Source organism: Panthera onca, chromosome A1 (genome assembly GCF_046562875.1).
Source record: "Panthera onca isolate mPanOnc1 chromosome A1, mPanOnc1 haplotype 2, whole genome shotgun sequence".
Classification (NCBI taxonomy): Eukaryota; Metazoa; Chordata; class Mammalia; order Carnivora; family Felidae; genus Panthera; species Panthera onca.
Genome location: NC_138339.1, coordinates 110,833,082 through 110,857,223, shown reverse-complemented (window position 1 = coordinate 110,857,223; position 24,142 = coordinate 110,833,082). Strand labels below are relative to the sequence as shown.

The 24,142-nt window shown below is 36.3% G+C and overlaps 1 protein-coding gene across 2 annotated transcripts in view; it reads right to left on the bottom strand.

Annotated features, from left to right (window-relative positions):
- Window positions 1–24,142, bottom strand: part of DEPDC1B (DEP domain containing 1B) — an 86,094-nt gene that overhangs the window by 23,786 nt on the left and 38,166 nt on the right. For both annotated transcript variants that reach the window (XM_060635728.2, XM_060635729.3), the window contains 4 exons: window positions 20,642–20,769; window positions 19,864–19,994; window positions 17,893–17,940; window positions 13,952–14,092 (listed from right to left, as the gene is read on the bottom strand). In XM_060635728.2, coding sequence (XP_060491711.1) covers window positions 13,952–14,092; window positions 17,893–17,940; window positions 19,864–19,994; window positions 20,642–20,769 — 448 coding nt within the window. The remainder of the gene's footprint in view (window positions 1–13,951; window positions 14,093–17,892; window positions 17,941–19,863; window positions 19,995–20,641; window positions 20,770–24,142) is intronic.

Genomic DNA, 24,142 nt, shown 5'->3' with positions numbered 1-24,142 from the left:
CTATATGTCACTAGGGCTATGTTTGACGCATGTTGTTTGTTTTGTTTCTGGACCCTGTTCCCTCTGTGCTTTCTTTAGGCTAGCTTTTATTACTGTATATTCAAGTTCACCGATATTTTCCTCTGCAATGTCTAATCTGTTCCTAAACCCATTCAATGAAATTTCCACTTATAATATTGTGTTTTAAGTCCTAAAGTCCAATTTGGTTCTTTTTCTCTGTTTTTTGTTATGAAATTATCTTTAAATGTACAATTCAGCAGTTTTTAGTATATTTATTAAGTTAGGTCCATCACCACTATCTAATTCCAGAATATTTCTGTCACTCAAAAAAGAAACCCTCATACCAATTAACACTCACTCCCCATTCTCTTCTCCCCTCACCTTGTAGAAAACACTAATCACAGCCACAGATTTGCCTGTTTTGAACATTTCATATAAATGGAATCATACAAAATAAGGTATTTTGTGTCTGGCTTCTTTCACTTAGAATAATGTTTCAAGGTTCAACCATGTTATAGCATGTAACAATACTTCATTCCTTTTCATGGCTGCATAATATTCTATCGTGTGGATATATTAAATATTTTCATTCATCACTTTTTTTCTTTTTAGTTTGTTTTTTAATTTCATTTTTTATTTTTTAAAATTTACATCCAAATTGGTTAGCATACAGTAAAACAATGATTTCAGGAGTAGATTCCTTAATGCCCCTTACCCATTTAGCCCATCTCCTTTTCCACAACCCCTCCACCAAACCTCAGTTTGTTCTCCATATTTATGAGTCTCTTCTGTTTTGGCCCCTTCCCTGTTTTTATATTATTTTTGTTTCCCTTCCCTTATGTTAATTCGTCTTGTCTCTTAAAGTCCTCATATGAGTGAAGTCATATGATTTTTGTCTTTCTCTCACTGATTAATTTCACTTAGCATAATACCCTCCAGTTCCATCCACGTAGTTGCAAATGGCAAGATTTCATTCTTTTTGATTGCCGAGTAATACTCCATTGTATAGATATACCACCTCTTCTTTATCCATTCATCCATCGATGGACATTTGGGCTCTTTCCATACTTTGGCTATTGTGGATAGTGCTTCTATAAACATTGGGGTGCATGTTTGCACCTTCGAAACAACACACCTGTATCCCATGGATAAATGCCTAGTAGTGCAATTGCTGGGTCGTAGGGTAGTTCTATTTTTAGTTTTTTGAGGAACCTCCATACTGTTTTTCAGAGCGGCTACACCAGCTTGCATTCCCACCAACAATGCAAAAGAGATCCTCTTTCTCTACATCCTCACCAATATCTATTGCTGCCTGAGTTGTTAATGTTAGCCAAGCTGACAGGTGTGAGGTGGTATCTCACTGTGGTTTTGATTTGTATTTCCCTGACGATGAGTGATGTTGAGCATTTTTTCATGTGTCAGTTGACCATCTGGATGTCTACCTTGGAGAAGTGTCTATTCATGTCTTTTGCCCATTTCTTCACTGGATTCTTTGTTTTTTGGGTGTTGAAGTTCTTTACAAGTTTTGGATACTAACCCTTTATCTGATATGTTGTTTGCAAATATCTTCTCCCATTCTGTCGGTTGCCTTTTAGTTTTGCTGATTTTTTCCTTCACCGTGCAGAAGTTTTTTATTTTGATGAGGTCCCAGTAGTTCATTTTTGCTTTTGTTTCCCTTGCCTCCAGAGACAAGAGGCAAGAAGTTGAGTAAGTTGAGTAAGAAGTTGCTGCGGCCAAGATCAAAGAGGTTTTTGCCTGATTTCTCCTTGAGGATTTGATGGCTTCCTGTCTTACATTGAGGTCTTTCATCCATTTTGAGTTTGTTTTTGTGTATGGTGTAAGAAAGTGGTCCAGGTTCATTCTTCTGCATGTCACTGTCCAGTTTTCCCAGCACCACTTGCTGAAGAGACTGTCTTTATTCCATTGGATATTCTTTCCTGCTTTGTCAAAGATTAATTGGCCATATGTTTGTGGGTCCATTTCTGGGTTCTCTATTCTGTTCTATTGATCTGAGTGTCTGTTCTTGTGCCAGTACCATACTGTCTTGATGATTACAGCTTTGTAGTATAGCTTGAAGTCTGGGACTGTGATGCCTTCTGCTTTGGTTTTCTTTTCCAAGATTGCTTTGGCTATTCGGGGTCTTTTCTGCTCCCATACAAATTTTAGGATTGTTTGTTCTAGCTCCGTGAAGAATGCTGGTGTTACTTTCATAGGGATTGCATTGAATATGTAGATTGCTTTGGGTATTATCAACATTTTAACAATATCTGTTCTTCCTATCCAGGAGCATGGAATCTTTTTCATTTTTTTGTGTCTTCAAATTCTTTCATAAGCTTTCTATAATTTTCAGATTTTTTACCTCTTTGGTTAGATTTATTCCTAGGTATTTTATGGTTTTTGGTGCAACTGTAAATGGGATCGATTGCTTGATTTCTCTGTCGCTTCATTGTTGGTGTATAGGAATGCAACTGATTTCTGTGTGTTGATTTTATATCCTGCAACTTTGCTGAATTCATGAATCAGTTCTAGCAGTTTTTTGGTGGAATCTTTTGGGTTTTCCATATAGAGTATCATGTCATCTGCAAAGAGTGAAAGTTTGACCGCCTCCTGGCCCATCTGGATGCCTTTGATTTCTTTGTGTTGTCTGATTGCTGAGGCTAAGACTTCCAATACTATGTTGAATAACAGTGGTGAGAGTGGACATCCCTGTCTTGTTCCTGACCTTAGGGGAAAGCTCTCAGTTTGTCACCATTGAGGATGATATAGCCGTTGGGTCCTTCACATATGGCTTTTATGACCTCGAGGTATGCTCCTTCTATCCCTACTTTGAGGGTTTTTATCAAGAAAGGATGCTGTATTTTGTCAAATGCTTTCTCTGCATCTATTGAGAGGATCATATGGTTCTTTTCCTTTCTTTTACTGATGTGATGAATCCCATGAATTGTTTTGCAGATATTGAACCAGCCCTGCATCCCAGGTATAAATCCCACTTGGTCATGGTGAATAATTTTTTTAATGTATTATTGGATCTGGTTGGCTAATATCTTGTTGAGGATTTTTGTATCCATGTTCATCAGGGAAATTAGTCTATAGTTCTCCTTTTTAGTGGGGTCTCTGTCTGGTTTTGGAATCAAGGTAATGCTGGCTTCATAGAAAGAGTTTGGAAGTTTTCCTTCCATTTCTATTTTTTGGAACAGTTTCAAGAGAATAGGTGTTAACTCTTCCTTAAATGTTTGGTAGAATTCCCCTGGAAAGCCATTTGGTCCTGGACACTTGTTTTTTGGCAGATTTTTTATTACTAATTCGATTTCCTTACTGGTTATGGGTCTGTTCAAATTTTCTATTTCTTCCTGTTTCAGTTTTGGTAGTATATATGTTTCTAGGAATTTGTCCATTTCTTCCAGATTACCCACTGGCATACAATTGCTCATAATATTCTCTTATTATTGTTTTTATTTCTGTTGTGTTGGTTGTGATCTCTCTTCTTTCATTCTTGATTTTACTTATTTGGGTCCTTTCCTTTTTCTTCTGGATCAAACTGGCTAGTGGTTTATCAATTTTGTTAATTCTTTCAAAGAACAAGCTTCTAGTTTCATTGATCTGTTTTTTTGGTTTCGATAGCATTAATTTCTGCTCTAATCTTTATTATTTCCTGTCTTCTGCTGGTTTGGGGTTTTATTTGCTGTTCTTTTCCCATCTCCTTAAGGCATAAGGTTAGACTGTGTATCTGAGATCTTTCTTCCTTCTTTAGGAAGGCCTGGATTGCTATATACTTTCCTCTTATGACTGCCTTTGCTGTGTCCCAGAGGTTTGGGGTTGTGGTGTTATCAGTTTCATTGACTTCCATATATTTTTTAATTTCCTCTTTAACTGCTTGGTTAGCCCATTCATTCTTTACTAGGATGTTCTTCAGTCTCCAAGTATTTGTTACCTTTGCAAATTTTTTCTTGTGGTTGATTTCGAGTTTCATAGCATTATGGTCTGAAAATATGCACGGTATGATCTTGATCTTTTTGTACTTACTTAGGGCTGATTTGTGTCCCAGTATATGGTCTATTCTGGAGAACGTTTCATGTGCACTGGAGAAGAATGTATATTCTGCTGCTTTAGGATGAAATGTTCTGAACATATCTGTTAAGTCCATCTGGTCCAGTGTGTCATTCAAAGCCATTGTTTCCTTGTTGATTTTGTGTTTAGATGATCTGTCCATTGCTGAAGGAGGGTGTTGAAGTCCCCTACTATAATGGTATTATTATCAATGAGTGTCTTTATGTTTGTGATTAATTGATTTATATATTTGAGTGCTCTCATATTTGGAGCATAAATGTTTACAATTGTTAGGTCTTCTTGGTGGATAGACCCCTTAATTATGATATAATGCCCTTCTTCATCTCTTCTTACAATCTTTATTTTAAAGTCTAGATTGAGTGATATAAACATGGCTTTCTTTCATCGGCCATTAGCATGATAGATGGTTCTCCATCCCCTTATTTTCAATCTGAAGGTATCTTTAGGTCTAAAGTGGGTCTCTTGTAAACAGCATATAGATGGATATTGTTTTCTTATCCATTCTGTTAACCTATGTCTTTTGATTGGAGCATTGAGTCCATTGACATTTAGAGTGAGTACTGAAAGATATGAATTTGTTGTCATTATGATGCTTATAGAGTTGGAGTGTTGGTGGTGTTTTCTGGTCGTTTCTAATCTTTTGTTGCTTTTGGTGTGTATATATATATTTTCATCTTTTCCCCCCTCAGAAAAGTCCCCCTTAAAATTTCTTGCAGCGCTGGTTTAGTGGTCACAAACTCCTTTAATTTTTGTCTGGGAAACTTTTTATCTCTCCTTCTATTTTGAATGACAGCCTTGCTGGATAAAAAATTCTTGGCTGCATATTTTTCTGATTCAGCACACTGAATATATCCTGCGACCACCAGGTATCAAGCTGTGGAGTTGCAGTCTTTGCGCTCCCCTTGTTTACAGTCTTAATGGAATTTAAACCCTCTTCTTTCTCCTTTCTCCCTTTTCAGTTTAGTCCCTGCGGCTGTTTCCAATTTTCCACTTTCTCTCCAGCTGCTTTTGGGAGGGGTGCTTTTCCCATATCCCCCCACCCCGTATCTGTCCTCTCTCCACCCACAAAAGCACCTCCCTTTTCGTGGCTTCTCGCTCCCCAAGTTTACCTCTCCCCACCACGTACCTGCTGAGTTCAGTGGTTCAAGTTGTGCAGATTGTTGTGTTAATCCTCAGATCGGTTTTCTAGGTGTGTAAGATGGTTTAGTGTTGGTCTGGCTGTATTTCATGGATGCGAGACACACAAAAAGCTTCCATGCTGTTCTGCCATCTTGGCTCCTCCCTCATTCATCATTTCATGGAGATCTCCATTATTTCCACTTTTTGGTTGTTATGAATAATGCTGCCATCAACATTTAGTGGTTGTGTGACATATGTTATCGACTGTTTGGTATATAGCTAAGAGTGGAACTGCTGACTCATATGGCAATGTTTAACCTTTTTTAAAGAAATGCCAAACTGTTTTATAAAAAGGCTATGCCAAAGTAGTTAAGACTTGCCCCAAGAATACATCCGGGGGACACCTGGGTGGCTCATCAATTGAGCATACGACTTCAGCTCAGGTCATCCTCTCATAGTCTGTGAGTTCAAGGCCTATGTTGGGCTCTGTGCTAACAGCTCAGAGCCTGGAGCCTGCTTTCAATTCTGTGTCTCCCTCTCTCTCTGCCCCTCCCCCACCCCCGTCTCTCTCTCAAAAATAAATAAACACAAAATACACCTGGGATTCACACCAATGTGTTCTTCCTCCCTTACACACATAATTATCAACATATAATCATCAACCTGCTTCCAATAAACTCTACTTGGTTTTAATTTAGTTTTAAAATTGACGGTCAGCAATTATTAATTGCTAATTAAAAGATTACACTCTTGAATTAATACCATACTCTATATCCTTTATTAACACTGACAGATATATTTTTCTTGACTATTCTAAGAGTCCTAAAGAAAAAAAATAATAATTTTGGAGTAGGTTTAAAAAGTTTATCTGTCAGCCATCCATCATCGTGTTATATCATTAAGGAGTCTACCACCAAAATCTTCAGGAATCTGAAAAAAAAAGTCTTCAAGCTCTAGTAGCCATTAAGTAAATCTATATTTTAAAAGAAATTGAACCTAGGGAATAAAGGAGACATAAACTAATAGCATTGCTCAACCACATCAAAGCCACAACTTGTAATCACAAAAATATTAACTGGTAGGAAGTTTAGAAAACTGGCAGGGGAATACTTTATAAATTATTCTTTTTAAATATTTTGGAAAGTTTCAAGAGGCAATAGCATAAAAAGTCATAGTCCTAGAATTCCCTTAGCATTAGAAATATAGATATTATAGACAAGGGGAAAAACATGGTCCCAAAGACATTTAACTGTGCCCCAGTTTATCACATCACTATACATGCCAGAGAAAAATAGAAGACTAGATTAAAAGTAAAAATATTTGTAGAATGTGGCAATTTGCAACACTTCCATGCCATTAATCTTGATGAGAGTAGATAGTTCTACTACATGTAAAAGCACATGAATTTCACAAAATACTTTTTGAACTAAAGTACAAGATCTTCCACTACAGAAAGGAATTTTAAAAGCGTGACAGTGGTTTTGAAGCTTATTTTTCTGTCTTTAAAAATCAGAATAAAAAAATAAGAGCAGCTAATATATATATATTATATATATATAATATATATATAATATATATAATAATAAAACTAATTTTTTTATGGGAGAAGAAAATAGTTAACATTAATGGAATTAACATTAAACATACTTTATTATGTACCTAATAGTGTTCTAAACACTAAACATTATCTCGTTTAATCTTTACAAAAACTCTATAAGGTATTTAACCATCATTAATCCCACTTACAGATAAAGACAGTGAGGCTTAAAGAAATGAGGTCACTTGCCCAAATCACACAGCTAGTTAGTGGCAAAGTGGGGTGTGAGCTTACTTACATGGTCTAGGGCAGACACGCCTCAATACCATTCTATATTACTGACTTTGTCCATGTGGCCAATTATTTCCTAAGGATAAATTCCTATAAGTAGAAATGTTGGCTCAAAGAATATGCACAAATATTTCATACGCAGATAGTCAAAATATCACTCTGCATTCTTCAACTGGGGGCAGAAGTAGATGGTAAAAAGAAGAGAATTTCTCAACATAGTGAAATCTGAAACTAGTTCCTTTATACCAGAGAGAGCACATAAAACCATTTCTTCTCCTCATTTCTCTCTCATCAAGTAAAACTACAATGTAGTGTAACCCTGAAGAAACCTCCAAACCACTTTAAAATGCTAATTCCACCACAAAAAGAAGGAAAAATTGAATGTAACTCTAAACAATATGATCCATAGGGGCCGCCTGGGTGGCTCAGTAGGTTAAGTGGCCGATTCTTGATTTTGGCTCATGTCATGATCTCACAGTTCATGGGTTCAAGCCCCACATCAGGCTCTGGGCTGACAGCACCAAGCCTTCTTGGGATTCTCTCCCTCTCTGCCTCTTCTGTGTTTGTGTTCTCCCTCTCCCCCACCCTCTCTCTCTCAAAATAAATAAACTTAAAAAAATATATATGATCCATAAGTAAAAAGTTATTTTTTTATCGAAATTTAAAGGACAAACCACATTTAGCATAAGCATCTTTCACCATTAACTACTATTACTAGTAATATCTGAGAAATATTACACTTTGAGAGATTTTCTCATTCATTAAATCCTCATAGTCATCTTACTATGTAGGTAAATGGAGATGAAATTTAAAGTAGGGGTTTTTTCAAAAATTTTTTACTACAACAAAAATTAAGAAATATATGTTACGTCACAATATATACGCATATACATAGGTATTTAAAACAAAGTCTACAAATATACCTACTATGTATATTCTGTCTTTTTAACACTGTTCTACTACAGAGAATTCACATCCAACACACAGTTTCTGAAATAGTGGCTTACAAAGACTCCTGAATTTGAACCAAGGCTCTTGTATAACAAACATCCAGGAATACACAGCCAGAGCCAGAGAGATATTCTGGTCAGAGCTCAGGAGACAGATCGAGGATGAAAGTAAGGAGTGGAAATCCTTAGCACATGGGTGATCCATGAAGTGGTATGAATATGATCAAAGGGAAGACGTATGGGGAAAAGCTGAGATTTGAAGCGCCTGTAATACTTCAGTCCTTCTTGGCAACCAGTTCCAAGGATGTTATTTTTCAATCTGTCCAAATGTCAAAGCAGGACTCACTTTAGTTCTGCTTTTGAATGTTGGAGTGCGACATAATGCTTTCCTCAGTTCAAACACATGCAGAATACTTAGATTCTCAAAAACAGTTTAATCTGATTTCTCTGTTTCCTAACTTCTTTCTCATTGCTGACCATTACGTTTATTTTCTTTCATAAAATGTTACTGACAAAAGCACACTACAGAACTCGGGGAAATGATTGCAAGAGAATTTAGTTTTAAAATACACATGATGGTATACAGTTGAACTCAAAGCACATCTTCAACAAATACTATTGGATTCTTCAAGATCATAAACTACTACTGATTTTAAAGAGCTTCTTGGGGGCTGTTTTAGGTTTTAAGAGCTCCTGAGGGATATTAGTAGGCTCTCCTCATTTTATAACCAAAGAGTTTAAAAGACTAACTACTTTATTCTTTGGATTAATTTCACTTTGCTGAACAAAAGCTAAAAGAGTAACTTTTCATCTTTCATCATTTCTTCAACCTCAACATCACCATAAAAATACTGAGTCTTCCTTTGCAAGAAAATGACAAGTACCTTTGGCAGCCCCAAAGGTAACTCGTTTCTTGCATTTCAGAATGATATACTAGTGCTTATCCCAATCATGGATTATAAAGATGTATCACAAGTAGTTTCACATTAAAAAAATCTTGCTATCATTTGAAAGAAGATATGGCTAGCTAGCAACATATGATTATCCTATCTTAATTTATACATTTTGCCATTTTTTTGTATTTTTCAAAACAAAAAAAATGAAACTTAGTAGGAAAACAAGTGTAACCCACTACTTTAAATTTCATGTTTTCATATCTAAAAGTATAATAGGCATTACTGCCATTTACCAATGAAAAAAACAGGGTCTAGAAAGGCAGAGTGAGTCATCTAAGTGGGTACACCTCAGTGAACAAACCAAGTTCTTGAGTTTGGAGATGTTTCCATTGGTAAAATAAGAATAAAATAATGAACAAACAAAAAAAGAATAAAATAATGAAAAGATAATAATCCACCAAATAATTCATCTTTGAGACTTTTTCAATCAGGGAAACATTTCATTATTTAGCCCCAGTGATGAAGGATGAGTGAATAAATAATTGAATACTCAAAAAAATCCAAGTGTTCCTTATGATAAAAATAAGTAAAATTAAAATAATATTCTCTATGATTAGAGATTAGGTGACACCTCAGCCATGAAGATCAGATGACAGGCTTCAGAGTTGTCAGTGCTTTGTATGACAACTACCTTTGTCACCCTCCTTCCCATTCTCTAGTGGTTACATCAGATTTCCATTCTCAAATCATTACAAACACAAATTTTTATTTCTGTAAAGAAGAAATGGCATTTCTACTAATATATGCTATGTTATCAATAAGCGATCCCTTATGGGAGCTTCAAAAAAAAAAATAGTGAAATATGAAGACTTTTGAAAGGGCCCAGCATTCCCCAAAAGGCCAGTGGGATCGAGTCTGTTCAGCCAGAGAAGGAGAGACTCAAGAAGACTCAAGTTTTCGAACAACGAAAGGAATAAAAAAAAAAAAAAGTTTCATTTTCACAGAGAAGAGGTATAAAAAGGAAAAGGTTTATACTAAGGCAAAAGAATTCAGACTACACATCAATTGGTCAGAACTCCCTGCCTAAAGAAAGACATATCAAGAGAGACTATTTCTCTAGGGGCTTTTAAGGAAACACAAACAAGTCGTCTTTGAATTGCTTAAAAGTAGACACAGATTCACCTACCACAACATGATGCCCTTTCCTACATGAAGAGTCCCAAACTGCTATAGCACTTTTATGACTTCTTTTGCTTTCAGGCTGAGAAAGTCCTTCACCCACCCAACATCAACTATATTTTAGATGTACATTTTTTACATTTAATTCTCTAATTCAGCTGGAATTTATCCTGATGAATGGTATGAGAAAAGTCTTAAGTTTTTTCCCCCAGAAGTTTTATCAGCTATCCTAGTGATTACTGGTATATTTACAAACAGCTTAGATATTTTGTTATAGCCAAGAAATACCTAGGCACTTTCCTAAATTGCTATATTTAAGGAGCAACTAACCCCACTTTATTCCAGCAACTGACTTAACAGTAGTCATTTTATTTGGAGGTGATTCAACATCCTTACCTTGACTCATCTACATCTTCAAAAACTCCAGCCATAAGCCCTGGGCTCTGAGAGCAAAGAGAACCACCAGCAAGAACTTTGGACTAACATGGGCAAGAGCCCTCTGTCTGGTCAAGCAAACCAACTAGGCACTCTCTGAAAAAAAGAATTGTTTTCCCTTAAGAATTACTATGGGACACAGACCCTAAGATAACTTGAAGAACGTAACAAGAGGAAATAAGTCCATGATGGCATATAGCTCCACAGGATATCTGAGAAGTCATCAGACAAAAGAATCAAAGATTGGAAAGTTAACCCTTATAGGTGTCTCTGGCTTAAAAAATACATAGAAGATCTCAGCTATTTAGTTTGATAATCCAGTGTACGATCAATCTAGTGAATTTCAATGGCATTTTCTAAACTTGACATTTTAGAAGGTAGGGAGCAGGAAAGAGCTACTCAGTATTCCAGCCTCTGAGCAAATAAACCAGAGCCAAAAGCCCAAGTGCCTGCAGGAGCAGACAAAAGGGATAAATGAGCAAAGAGTCAAGTGAACTTAGCTTGAGAGTCTGAGAAGCAGTGGGAAGCACTGCAAATTGGAGTTTGTGTCCCTGGAACACTTGCTCCTTCTAGTGGTGGCACTAGCCACACAGATGCGACAGTTGGTGCCCATGTAAATTCAAGCCCAGAGCAGCCACATTTTCCACTTTTTCTCTTCACAAATTTACAAATTCTTATCTGAACTTCCTGTTTCTTAAAGTTTGGCAATTAATTACATTTTCTTTTTAAAACACAGGGGTCGGTGTGCCAGGGTGGCTTAGTCGGTTGAGCGTCTGACTTCAGCTCAAGCTCACAGTTCGGGAGTTCAAGCCACACGTTGGGCTTTGTGCTGATGGCTCAGAGCCTGGAGCCTGCTTCTGATTCTGAGTCTCCCTCTGCCATGCCCCGCCCATACTCTGTCTCCATCTCTGTCTCTGTCTCTCTCTCTCAAAAATAAATAAACATTAACAAAACAAAATAAAACAAAACACAGAGATCAAATCAGATGTATTTATAACTCAGATCTGGCCCAGAGATCACCAGTTTGGGAACTAAGATTATAACATTATACAACCCACAAGTCTCTCAACTGTCCAAACACCATCCCCTGCTGCTATGCCTTTTTGTGCCTCCTACGGGTGTCCATTTTTCCTCAATATGACAAATTACAGCAAGCTACACAGCTCAGTGGATTCTAGGGTACACATGGAATGGAGTGAAGGATGCTACACCATCTCATTCACCCCACTTAAGAGTCAGCCAAATTCTATCTTAATAACAAACTGACATTTTAGAAATGAAAATTTATTATTATATACAGCTATGTTGTTTGGTCAGACTGCTGACCCAAATTAAATCATTTTCTAGTGATTAAAGAATAATTCTCATAGCTCCAAAAAATCTTTTTTTTCTTTTTTCTTTTTTTTATGTTTAAGAACTCTTAGATTTTTTTTTTTTCACATATCAATGACTAACAGCTCTCAAGGTCACAACTTTTACATCAAGCTAGCATTATTTCATTCTAGAAGCAAGAGAATCAACCTCAAAAAAGCCCATTAATTAAACTGAAAACTATTTCCACTGAAAATGCTATAGGATTTTTAGCTGCTACACAAAGTATGCTGATTACCTACTTTATTACTTACTTATCTAATCTAATAGCATCCTACTGCAGTCCAAGTAAGTCAAAAGGTTTGAAGAATTGAGTCAACCACACCAAGATTCAACCTATATATCTGCTTTGCACATATCTATATATAATACCTTTTCCCACAGACTCTTAACAAGATTACTATACTAGATGATCTTCATTGATCAAATGATCAAATTTATGATAATCTATACGTCTTTATATTTCTCCTTTTACTGCATGAGGATCTAAAATATATGGTTTTCATCGCAAGGTGTCTCAAACATGTTCACTTGAGAAGGACTGGATCAGAGAAGGATAATAAATCTTGACTATCTGCACACATTAGTCTATTCTTGCTGATACTTAACTGCCAAAATTCTCCAATCTATCCATCCTTCTCCACCCTAAACCCTGTATAAGTGATACTTTAGAAGGAGGCTGATTCTGACATCAATTTGGAAATAATCAGCTTTAATTCCTAGCAGAGATCAAAATGAACAATTGTGGTAGAACAGATCAGTGATGTCATAAACACAGCTGATTCACACTGGAATCTGTTCTCCAAAAAAAGTTCCAAGTACTTGTGTTTCCAAACCAGATCATTTTTACTACATAACATTATGAAAATGGAAAATGAAAAGAAAACCTAAGTAATTTTTATTCCAGTCTTTAGAATTCTTATTTTACCAGTGGCACATGGCAGTGAGTGGCTAAAAGAATCTACTCAATGAATCCAAATGCATATTAAACAACAGCCAGTATTCATCATTAGGTACGATGTTCAAAAGGACATAAGCACTCGATCCCCTTTGGTTGAAAACAAAATACCAAGACAGCCCAGTGGTCTCAAACACCTGTAACAGGCCTAATCCTCTCATCTGTTCCCAATACTAATCCCTCTAAAAACAACCTCACTCTTAAGCGCATGATTTATAGTTTTGTACTTTGTTTCTTCTTATCAGAAAACTTACAGAATCTTAAAATTTAAAGTACTGTACTATGAGATCAGGTAAATTACTCATACTATGAGTATTTTCTATGGTGGCATCCATACTTTCCAATAAGATGGAAAGCAGAAGAAAGGGCAGGGCGGGGCAGGGCAGGGCAGGGGGCTAAGCTCCCCAGTACTCAGGAACAAGAGCATGCAAATTCCTACTAATTTACACAACAGAGTACGATATCTACACAATGATCGGTCATTAAAGCAAACAATAAAAGAATAATATTTATTGAACAATCACAATAGCAACAGGAAAATCTGATATGCAAGAAGAAAGGAACAATACCAAAAAGGCCTACAGCAATAACACTGATTTTTTTTTCCTCTCTACCCTGCTTTTGTGACACTGTAAATTCTGACATACAGATCTATGTGAAGAATAGTAACAAGTTTCAGAGAATGATAAAGTTACTATATTTATTTTTCATGTTACAAATAACAAATAGCCCTACAGAAACCTGTTCCTTCTATGAAAAGAAATTAGATTTCTAAATGAAAATCTGTCTCCCATACATGACTGTTCATAAAGGCACATCCAGAGGAGTATATCTACTGCAACAGTCAATATCAAACTGACATTCTTCTCTACCAAAGAAGTTGTACTGTTTTGCACAAAAGTGACACATAGCATATTATTCTTTCTTATCAAGTAAAAACTATTGGTCCTTGACTTGAGCTTCTTAACAGAGCTTAACCATTTTCTTTTCCTCCTTCACAGAGCAGGACTGTAACCAGGCAAGCACCTCATCCCTTTTTATTTTAGAAACGCTATGGAGGTTTGACTAATGGAAATCTCAAGACACTGGAAAATGAAATGATTCCATATCAATAATACAGACACACGTTCATTATATTCCAACTTACCTAATACACTGACAAAGGCATCAAAAAGATGAAATGTAAGTAGAGGCTCTTTCAAGTGACCATAGTAATCTGCTATAGTTTTAAAGACATCCTTTTCAAATCCTAAATACATAGGCTGCTTCAAATCTGAACAATTAGGCCCTGTTAAAAAAAGAGAAAGAGAGAAAGAAGAAACATTACTGGGACGATCACTTATGAGGATTAGTCTCTGTGCATATGTATGGTGTGTATAGATATTCAAGATCACAAAAGTTTTCATGGGGAAAATTGACGTTATTTAAAAGGACATTATACATTTGCTTACATGAATACTTTATGTCTAAATCGAAATCTATTATAAAACAAGGAGGAAAATCAATGGCTTACTTGCATTTTAAGAGAAACCCACTCTTTCTTTTACATCTTCTGAAAGGCATTTTTATTAAATGTAGACAATGATTATTTTGTTTGAAATATTTGATGTTTTCCTAGGCTTAACACAGTTGACCAAGGTGATAATTATCTCACATATGTAATAGACAAGTTATAAAGCAATTTTCAAAGCTTTTTAGTATTTTGTCATTGCTATATTATGAAATCCTAGAATCAGAGTTGAGTTAATCTATTTCTGCCTCTAACTAAATTATTTCAGACTAATAAAAACTTACACTGTTTTTCATAAAGATATTCTAAAAAGGAGATTTTACACTGGGTCCTGTGATTCATTTTGATTGTAAAACTCTATGTGATCCTCAACCAACCTTTAAAAGATAGTGTATCAGGCAAAGCATATTCCAAAGTTAGGGTAACAATAAGAAGCCTGGAACAATGTGGTCCCAGCCATATCCCATGCAAACAGCAAGGCAAAGATCCAGTTGTATCCGGGACCAAAGAGGAACAAGAAGAAATGCCTAGCCCTCTACAGATATAGCAGTAAATGCCCCCAAGAATCCACACACAGACTACAGATTGACATTGCCAAGTGGAGAGACAAACCAGAGCTGCCCACGCCTTGGGGAAATGGCAAGTAGCCTCATGAGGGAGAGTTTGGCCAGTCTTCTCAATTGCTCTGACAGTGTGGAAGGGAGAAGCAGTGCAAGTGCAATGGCCAGTTCTGGGCTAGCAGAATACAAGACTAAACAACTAGATCCAAACAGAACTCTACCCTCAGAGGAGAGTGAAAGATAAAGCCAGTAAAAACTAAAAGAAAGCCTTCCTCCAGTACCACTGTAACTAAAGAGAAAGGATCAAACTAAAAAGAACAGATAAACATTCTGGGCCTTCCCATCCCAAGGCCAATGGGACAAAGTGAAAATGGCTTTTTCTTGGTCTCCTTAAAAACCCTCTCACCTTTTAATATTCTGTATACACTTGTCATAAAATAACTTAATTTGATTGACTAAAATAATGAAAATTATGAGAGACTCTTGTTTGGTACCATGTTAACCTAGCAGCCAACATAACCATCATTCTTGCCTGCTTCCTCCTTTGAAATACTCCAAGCTTCATCGATTGAAACAATTAGTTTAATGTCTCACTAATCCATAATGCCACGAATTACTTCCTCCCAAGATAAGTATGCGGTTGATTGTAAGCAGCTGTATCCCTGAACAAACATTTCATCATTCTTGCTAAAAATATGCAAAACAAAAACAAAAACAGTTTCCATACAAATGCAAATGCATAGTAGGCCCCATGAGAGGAGGCCATATTTCTAAGATCTTCTGTTTCTTAATCATCTTGAACTTCGGAATAGCTTTTATAAGTGTTATTCCTGACAGATCTTGGAAAAGAGTTGTCTGTATCCGTTTTCGTTTTTGTTTTTTGTTTTTTTTTTATTGAATGCAATGTACATGCACAAAGAAAACACAGTTAACCTGGTTTTATACTTAGTATCAGTTCATCATGCTGTGGCCAACCATGAGGCTGGACAAGGAAAGTATGCAGGCCTATGTGCACATGGTCTACCAATGGGCCTCAGAGAAAGAGGTAGGCAGGAAATTTACAGAAAAGGAGGCAAGAAGCCTTCAAAATATCACATAAACCAGCCAGCCTATCCTTTTTGTTCCCTATTACATGACTGTAATGGGAATCTAGACTCAATAAGGATAAGAAGGATAAGTAACAGGTCATCACTTTGATAGACTCAAAGTAAACTCAAGGGGCCAAGGAGAATTTGGAAAATTTAATAATGTCACAAAACTATTCAAAAGGATGTTCTTGCCTTTTGGTCACTTTTTTTGTCTTTGAAACATAAATAAGTATTTTTATGGATATGCCAACTATCTGTAAAACACTGCACTTGATACATGTGAGACATGTCCCTGTTCTCAAGAATTTCCACCTAATAATATAACACCACCACACACATGGAGAACATTATTAAGTTGCTCTTTACATCTTTCCTCTCCATTAATAAGTAATTCCAATTATTATAATATTCCTGCAGAAGTTTTTGTGGCTTTATGTATACATCTTACTTGCAGGAAAAGTTACACTCTTCACAACGTTTTGATCACTGAAAAATCTGTATCATAATCCCACCTTAATATACATTATACAACATATTATAGCCTAGATTTGTCATACTGGCTTCTTCTATTCTTTCCCAGTTCATCAATTATCAAAAGCTTGGTTTGCCAGGAATTTAGAAATGGGTAATTTAACTTTGCATTTAGACCTTCTATCTCATCATTGCCAACTCTGTCCAAAGATATAATTTAAATTTAATTTACCTCAAATGGTTGAGTGGGAATAATAAAAAGCACTCTCCCAAGCTAAAACCACTCTACGTCTCAGACGTCCCAAAATATTAACCAAAACCAATGAAAATTTAATAAACACAGAGAACCTTGGGCTTCATACAAGCTAATAATTGGTATTCATATTCAGAATGATAGTATATAATCATTGTCCACATATTATGACTGGAATTACCTACAGTAAACTGCCTGGTTATCTTAATTTCATTCTATAATCAAACAAAACTAACATCAATTAAATAAATCATTCAGGGTCTACTAACTCATAATTTTATTATACCTGTCTCTGTACATGCTAGTTCTACCCAAAAGGTACCTCTCTCAGGCCATCTGTGAGGCTTAAAGGCTTCATAGACCAAATATCACCACTATTAGCAAAAGAACTAGAATTCTTCTCATTAAAATCACTTGTTTGGGTTAAGCCATTAACTATTAGAATCCCTTCTTTGGGTTAACCCTTCTAAAAAATCCCCAGAAAAAAAGGGCAATGTTAGTGGGATACTATAATACATTTTTCACAGTGCCTACAGCATCCGATGATGTGGATATCACATGCCTGTGAAATGGACTGTGGGTGCCTATGAAAATCCTCAGAAGGACCATTGTGATCCAGGCCCCTTCATTTTACATCCAATTACTGAAACATCCCTTCTTGTTTCTCTGCACGCCAAGTTCTTCTCCTTCCAAACCAGCCTGCTTATCAGTCAGACTAGTCTAAAATATTTCTTTCCCACTTCAACTGGTGCCCTATAAAAAGCCAATAGTAGATAGGATCTGCTGAGCAAATGGAGATGTAAATATAGGGCATATTTAGGGATATATGTTTTAGGAATAAAATACATGCTTTAGAAATAAAAATGTGTAAACAGTCAACAGGCAGCTATCTGTACAATATTATATTCAATACTACTAATTTTTCTTTACTGTGATGAAGCAGTCAGAAGTAGTAGTATGGGTAAATCTGTAGTGTGATTATATGCACTAGAAAAAAGAAGCACAAAATACCTTTAAAAATGTTCTATAACTCAGCCATTTCACCGAGTCACAAATTCATCACTAAAAGCACACAAGTCCCAAAATAATTAACTGCCAGTCTCACAGGTGTCAAATCAATGTTCAGGCCATTGAGCAAAAATATTTTCTAATTCAGGGCACTAATTTCTGTTAATCTCATAAAACTGGAGGATAATTAGTACTTACAATTTGCCAAACACTTCATAGCTGACAGTACCCAATGAGGAAGTTCTTCTGCAGAGAAATGAAAATAAAAAGAAGATATTTTACTCAACTGCATATAACTCAAAGAATTATATACACACATAGTATCATAAGAATATATAACTTGCCCAAATAATATGAAACCTATCTGCTAATCGCAAACCACAAATCACCTATGAATATAGCCGAATGTTTTAAAAACATGGAAATTTTTCTTTTGCAGCAGTGTTCCAATATGCTTTTATAAATCATGCCTACAAATTTCTCTAAGGATAAGATGCACCTGTTGAAGCTTTGGTGAAAAGTAGACATCTGACAGTTTATTCCAAAGAAGCAAACTAACAAATCAGTTATCCTAGGAATTAAAGAAGGAAAAGAAAAAACAGAAAAAGCAAAAATATTAGTTATCAATTGTATTTGTGAATTCAGTTCAGCAAACAGCTAAAAAAAAAAAAAAAAAAAAGGTAAATTCTGTATGTCCAATGTCCAATATAAGTATCATTTTACACATTTCAATTTTCAAAATGTTTCAGGGCAAGAAAGTGCTACTGACATACTAATATAGGCTACTCCTTTTAGGACAGTCTTAAAATAATAATTGTTAACACGGCTACAAAAAGTCCCAGCTGAGCCTTTTTTCTGGAGTCTCTCCCCTCCTCTGATGAGATGGACCTCTGATGAGATGGACCATCACTCATGCTTCCCCTTCTCCACTTTCTAAAAACTGCAAGGATACTGGCTGAACTGTGTTAGATCTAATGAACCTGAGGCTCTTCTTTCTGAAGAACTTGATAAGACAAAAGATGACTGGTCATCTAACTGGTAGGTAAAAGTATTCATGTTTGCTGCACTCAAAGAATGTGGAAGGATTTTAGATGTATTTCAAAGGCAATACCTCCATCATTCTATGTAAGTTAATTTTATATGTTGATATTAACCTGACAACTCACAAGGTCACAAATTCGTTTGTTTCCTTAATGTCCATCATTCCCGATACAGAGACTATATGAAAGAAGTGTTTCAAGTTTCAATGACACATTCTGTTCCTGTCAGGAAACATGGCCTAGAAAAACCTCTTCCCCTCTCACAGCTGCTGAGGCTCCTTCTGGTAGAGTTCCATCTTGTTGCCCAGGAGACTCCAGCTCTAAATTTAATAATAATTTATAAAAACCCAAAAGTACTACACCATCTTCCCACATCCAAAGGTCATTCTAGTTCCAGCTATTTCCAGGACCAAGGGTTGGAAGTAAAGGAAGAACTGTTCAAAAAACCCATCTAATTCTGGTCCATCCCTGATCCAAGCGAAGTAAGCTTTAAAATCAGTAAATCAGTTAGGGGATTCTGGCCCACCATGGGTACCATGACCTTATTTTTCCAAACAAAAAAAGAGGATAGGCAGCTGCCTAATGTCTTTTTTTCCTGATTTGTAAACTGGCTTGGAATAAAAGGTATAAAAAAAATTGAAGCACCTTCAGCATTTACAGAACTACCCTTATTAATTAAAAAAAAAAAAAAAAAGACATAAACCAAGACTATTCTGGAAAATCTACCACAGAGACGCCATAATGAAAAGGTCGGGGAGAACCTAAAATCAGTCAAACTCACCTGAAACCTAAAATTAATCTCTCCAAGACCCAGTTCTAACTGACTTAAGCACTCAGGTCTTAAACTTACCTACTTTTCAGGGATTTTCTGTGAATAATATAGAACCACTTAATGCCCAGTGTGACTAACATTGAACTAGCCTCTGGATGGACTGTGCTGAGGCTTTGACCTTCCATGACATCTCCTTTATGCACACAATCATTTAAAAGGCATGAAAGTGAGAGAAGGCTATACATAATGAGGAGGTACCTTCATTGAGGGTTTGAGGAATGGTCAAAAAGAAGCTGAGGGAGCTGTGCAGCCAGCATAGTGGATCAAATGGGACCACAGTGGTTTTTATGTACTTACTTGACTTGTCATCAAGGATGACAACTCCCTGCTTGCTCACACTATATACATTATGGATGATAAACTTGGAGTTGACCAGTTTAATATCTAAGACTTCTTCCAAAGAATCCAGGCCAAGGACTTTCTGTAAACTGAAAAGATATATGATAATTAATTACTTTTAAAAAATCATTATTACCCAAAAACCCGGCATGTAAAAGATCAATCTTCAAAATGTGCTGCTTTTAGGCATTTTATACAATCTTTGGCAAAAAGGCTAGAAACTAAATATGACAAAAGAAATTTAAAAGATCCTTGGGTCATTAACATGTTGCTTCACTAATTTAATATAACACCTTCAATGCCAGGAAAAACATTTCATAAGATACGATAAAAACAGAAAATAGCTTACCCAATGATGAGAAACTGCTATTAGTACATGTTTGTGAGGGAACGAAAATGCTTTGTAACATCATTTACCTTAATTACCTATAGTACAGCAACTATCTAGGAGATGAAATGTACCACTGTGTTTCATTAAACATAAAACTTCAGTGTTACTAGAAAGTTGAAGAACTTTTAAACTTCTATTCTTAACTGTCCTATAAATGACAAGAGAAAATTCCCAGAATTCAGTTAAATTATGTTCGCTAAGCAGCATAGCTGCAAATAATGCAAAGTTAAGCTTTTAATACATAATTTCAGAAAATTAAATATGCAGAGAGTAGTAGAGAAGCAAACCACAAAAAAAAAAAAAAAAAAAACACTGAAAGTTCTCATTAATATCAAATGCACATACTATGATAATGTCATAGACTTCCATATCTCTTCTACATTGGCCTCCGTCAGCTGTCTGCGGTAGACAAGACGGCAGGCCGGCACCTCTCCAATAGCAATACTGTGACGCTTGAACCACATCTCAGAGTTCTAATTGGGGGAGAGTAGAAAGAAAAAGAGAATAAATATTTCAACAGGCAGTAGTATGAGAAATTTCTTTGACTTGGTTATTTGTAATTTGATTTAAAATAATAACTAGAAATATAAACTAACTTTCTTTGTACTGACTGCAGAGAAGTATAACTGTTAAAGATCAGGTCATATTATAAGTGGGTATTTGTAAATTGCAAAAGAACTATAGCAATAAACATGACATTGACTAGCTATTTTTTTCCTGTGGGAATTTCAACTAATCAACGAGGTAGCCATGAAATAAAATTGTATTAATTCAAAATTAAGTCAAAGAATACCTATCCAAAAAAAAAAAAAAAAAAAAATACCTATCCATATTCACACGCTGTCCAAACCGAGTGACTGTTTAAAACAAAATTAAAGTCTATTACTTTCAAGAACTCTCTATTTTTTATAAGCAAAAATCAAATAAGTACAATTTAAAGAGCAGCCCCCAGATCTTAGGCAACTGCAGAAGGCAGAAAAAATAAGAGCTCCCCGGAAAACTGAGACAGTAGGAAGAAAAACTAAAATTCAGAGAGCTTAAATAATTTGCTCAAAGCCACACAGCTTTACCAGTTCAACATTCTTAGTATCTCCTTTCTCACATAGTCTACTAAACGTTTAATTCTTAAAACTTCCTTTTTATAATCACAAAGAGAAACATTGAGGTTTTACAGACAAAACATGTAAGAAATCACTTATAAAGATTTTCTGTAATAGTTTTTTACAAAAGTATCATTACAGAAAAATCTTATAAATTTGGATGAAAGGAGCCAGAAAGTTGTTTTATGATTTTGTTTTTAGAGAATTACTGAATTACAAAAGAAAGTCGAAGACCGTGTAGATTTGTGAATTTTTTTTAAGTATCTAAATTAAATTAGGTGTTCATTTTTGAAGGCAGGCATGTAAATTGTTGCATTTGCCTAGAAAATCTACTTCCAACTGAGAACAAACTGAGGGTTGATGGGGGGTGGGAGGGAAGGTAGGGTGGGTGAGGCATATTGAGGAGGGCACCTGTTGGGATGAGCACTGGGTGTTGTATGGAAACCAATTTGACCATAAATTTCATATTTAAAAAAACTGCCACTAGGCAACACACACACAAAAAAATCTACTTCCAAAAGTTACCTTTTATAAAAAAAATTTTTTCTTACATTTATTCATTTTTGAGAGACAGAGAGAGACAGAGCACAAGCGAGGGAGGGTCAGAGAGAGAGGGAGACACAGAATCTGAAGCAGGCTCCAGGCTCTGAGCTGTCAGCACACAGCCCGATGCAGGGCTCGAACTCACAAACCGTGAGATCATGACCTGAGCCAAAGTCAGACGCTTAACTGACCGAGCCACCCAGGCGTCTCCAAAAGCTTATCTTAAAGAAATACCATGGACATACTCAACTAATTATCTGTAAAGACATTGCTCATTACATTGTTTACCAGAAAACTAGAAACATGGTATATACTAACAGTAAGGGACTAGATACATAAACTATATTGCTTTTATGTTAGACAAGATACAGATACTAAATATGATGTCAAATGTTTAAAAACATGGAAAAAGGGGGTGACTGGGTAACTCAGTTGGTTAAACATCCGACTCATAATTTTGGCTCAGGTCATGATCTCACGATTCATGAGTCCAAGCCCCTCATTGGGCTCTGTTCTGACAGTATAAAATCTGCAGGGGATTCTCTCTCTTCTCTTCTCTTCTCTTTCTCTCTTTCTCTGTCTCTGTCTCTCTCTGTCTCTCTCTCTCTCTCCCTCCCCTTCTCTCTCTGTCCCTTCCCTGCTTGTACACTTGTTCTCTCTCTCTCTCAAAATAAATAAACTTAAAATAATAACATGATGGGGCGCCTGGGTGGCTCAGTCGGTTGAGTGTCCAACTTCAACTCAGCTCATGATCTCGCGGTTTGTGAGTTCAAGCCCCGCGTCGGGCTCTGTGCTGACAGCTCGGAGCCTGGAGGCTGCTTTGGATTCTGTGTCTCCCTCTCTCTCTGACCCTCCCCGTTCATGCTCTGTCTCTCTCTGTCTCAAAAATAAATAAACATTAAAAAAAAAATTTTTTTTAATAGTAACATGAAAAAAGAAGCAAAACATTGTTGTAAGTGAAGAACACAGGCCACAAAAAACTCAACATGATCTCCTTTTGGAGGTAAAAATGTGCACAGAAAAAAGGATACAGAAGAAAAATGTTAATATTAATTCTCTCTGGATGATATCATGGGTGATTTTTTTTTTTCATCTCTGCCTGAAAACAATTCTATTGAATAAGTGAATTACAGCAAAAGCAGTTAACAGTTACTGACTACCTGTGGGCCAGACACCATTCTAAGCACTTTATAGATATGAACTCACCTGATTCTCACAACAAGCCTACCTCAGAAGGTACTATTATCATCTCAGTTTCACCAATAAGAAAACTGAGACACAAACACAAGGACTAAAACAGAGAAACAAGTCCAAATAAATAGTAAATGGAGGAGCCAAGATCCAAACCCGGTCGACTGGCTCCAGAGTGCACAATCTTACTTTCCATACTGTTCTGCCCCTCAGCAAACACAATGGTTTCATTTTAGTATTTTATTTTTTATCTGTGTAAGTAGCTAGGCAAGAGAAAAGACAGGATAAAAAAACCACCGAGCAAAGAGGAAGCAAAGATAGAAACAGGGAAAGTAAAATAGAAATAAATGATGAGCTGAAGTTCTTTTTAAGAAAGATGACATTTCTTTATTGACTAATAACCTCATCATTCTAAAACCTACACCAAGGCCCGAGTGGGGACACAGATCCTGCTCTGCCATTCTTCCTGTGAACCATGCTCAAGAGGTAGCAGCCTAAGCTTTGCTGGAATTACAATGAGCAGGGAGCTCAAACCTCTACCACTTGAATTAAGGGGGATGTATAAGAAAGAGAAGGCGAGACAAAAGTATCAAAACAAATACAGGTACAGATGACCCTGAGAGGCCTGAGAAAATTGAAACTTAAAAGCTTAAGTTACGGGAAACTGAAACCTAACCAAGCTTAACCAGCTTGTTCCGCTTCTGTACAATTGCTTGGCGCGCCCATGTATTCCTGATCAATCATTGTTGCCTGGCACATCCGTATATTCCTGATCAACTATTGTTACTTGGCACATCCGTGTACTCCTGATCAATCATTGTTGCCTGGCACATCCGTGTATTCCTGATCAATCATTGTGATACCCGTACCCCCAGTTGTGGTCTGACCTAAAGGCAGGAACCAATCGAATACTGTTAAGTGTCCAACTTTAAACACCAACCAATCGCAGCTCTGTAACTGTGGAAAATTCCTGATTTCCCCATGACTTGTTTGTACCTGTCTATAAAAGGGG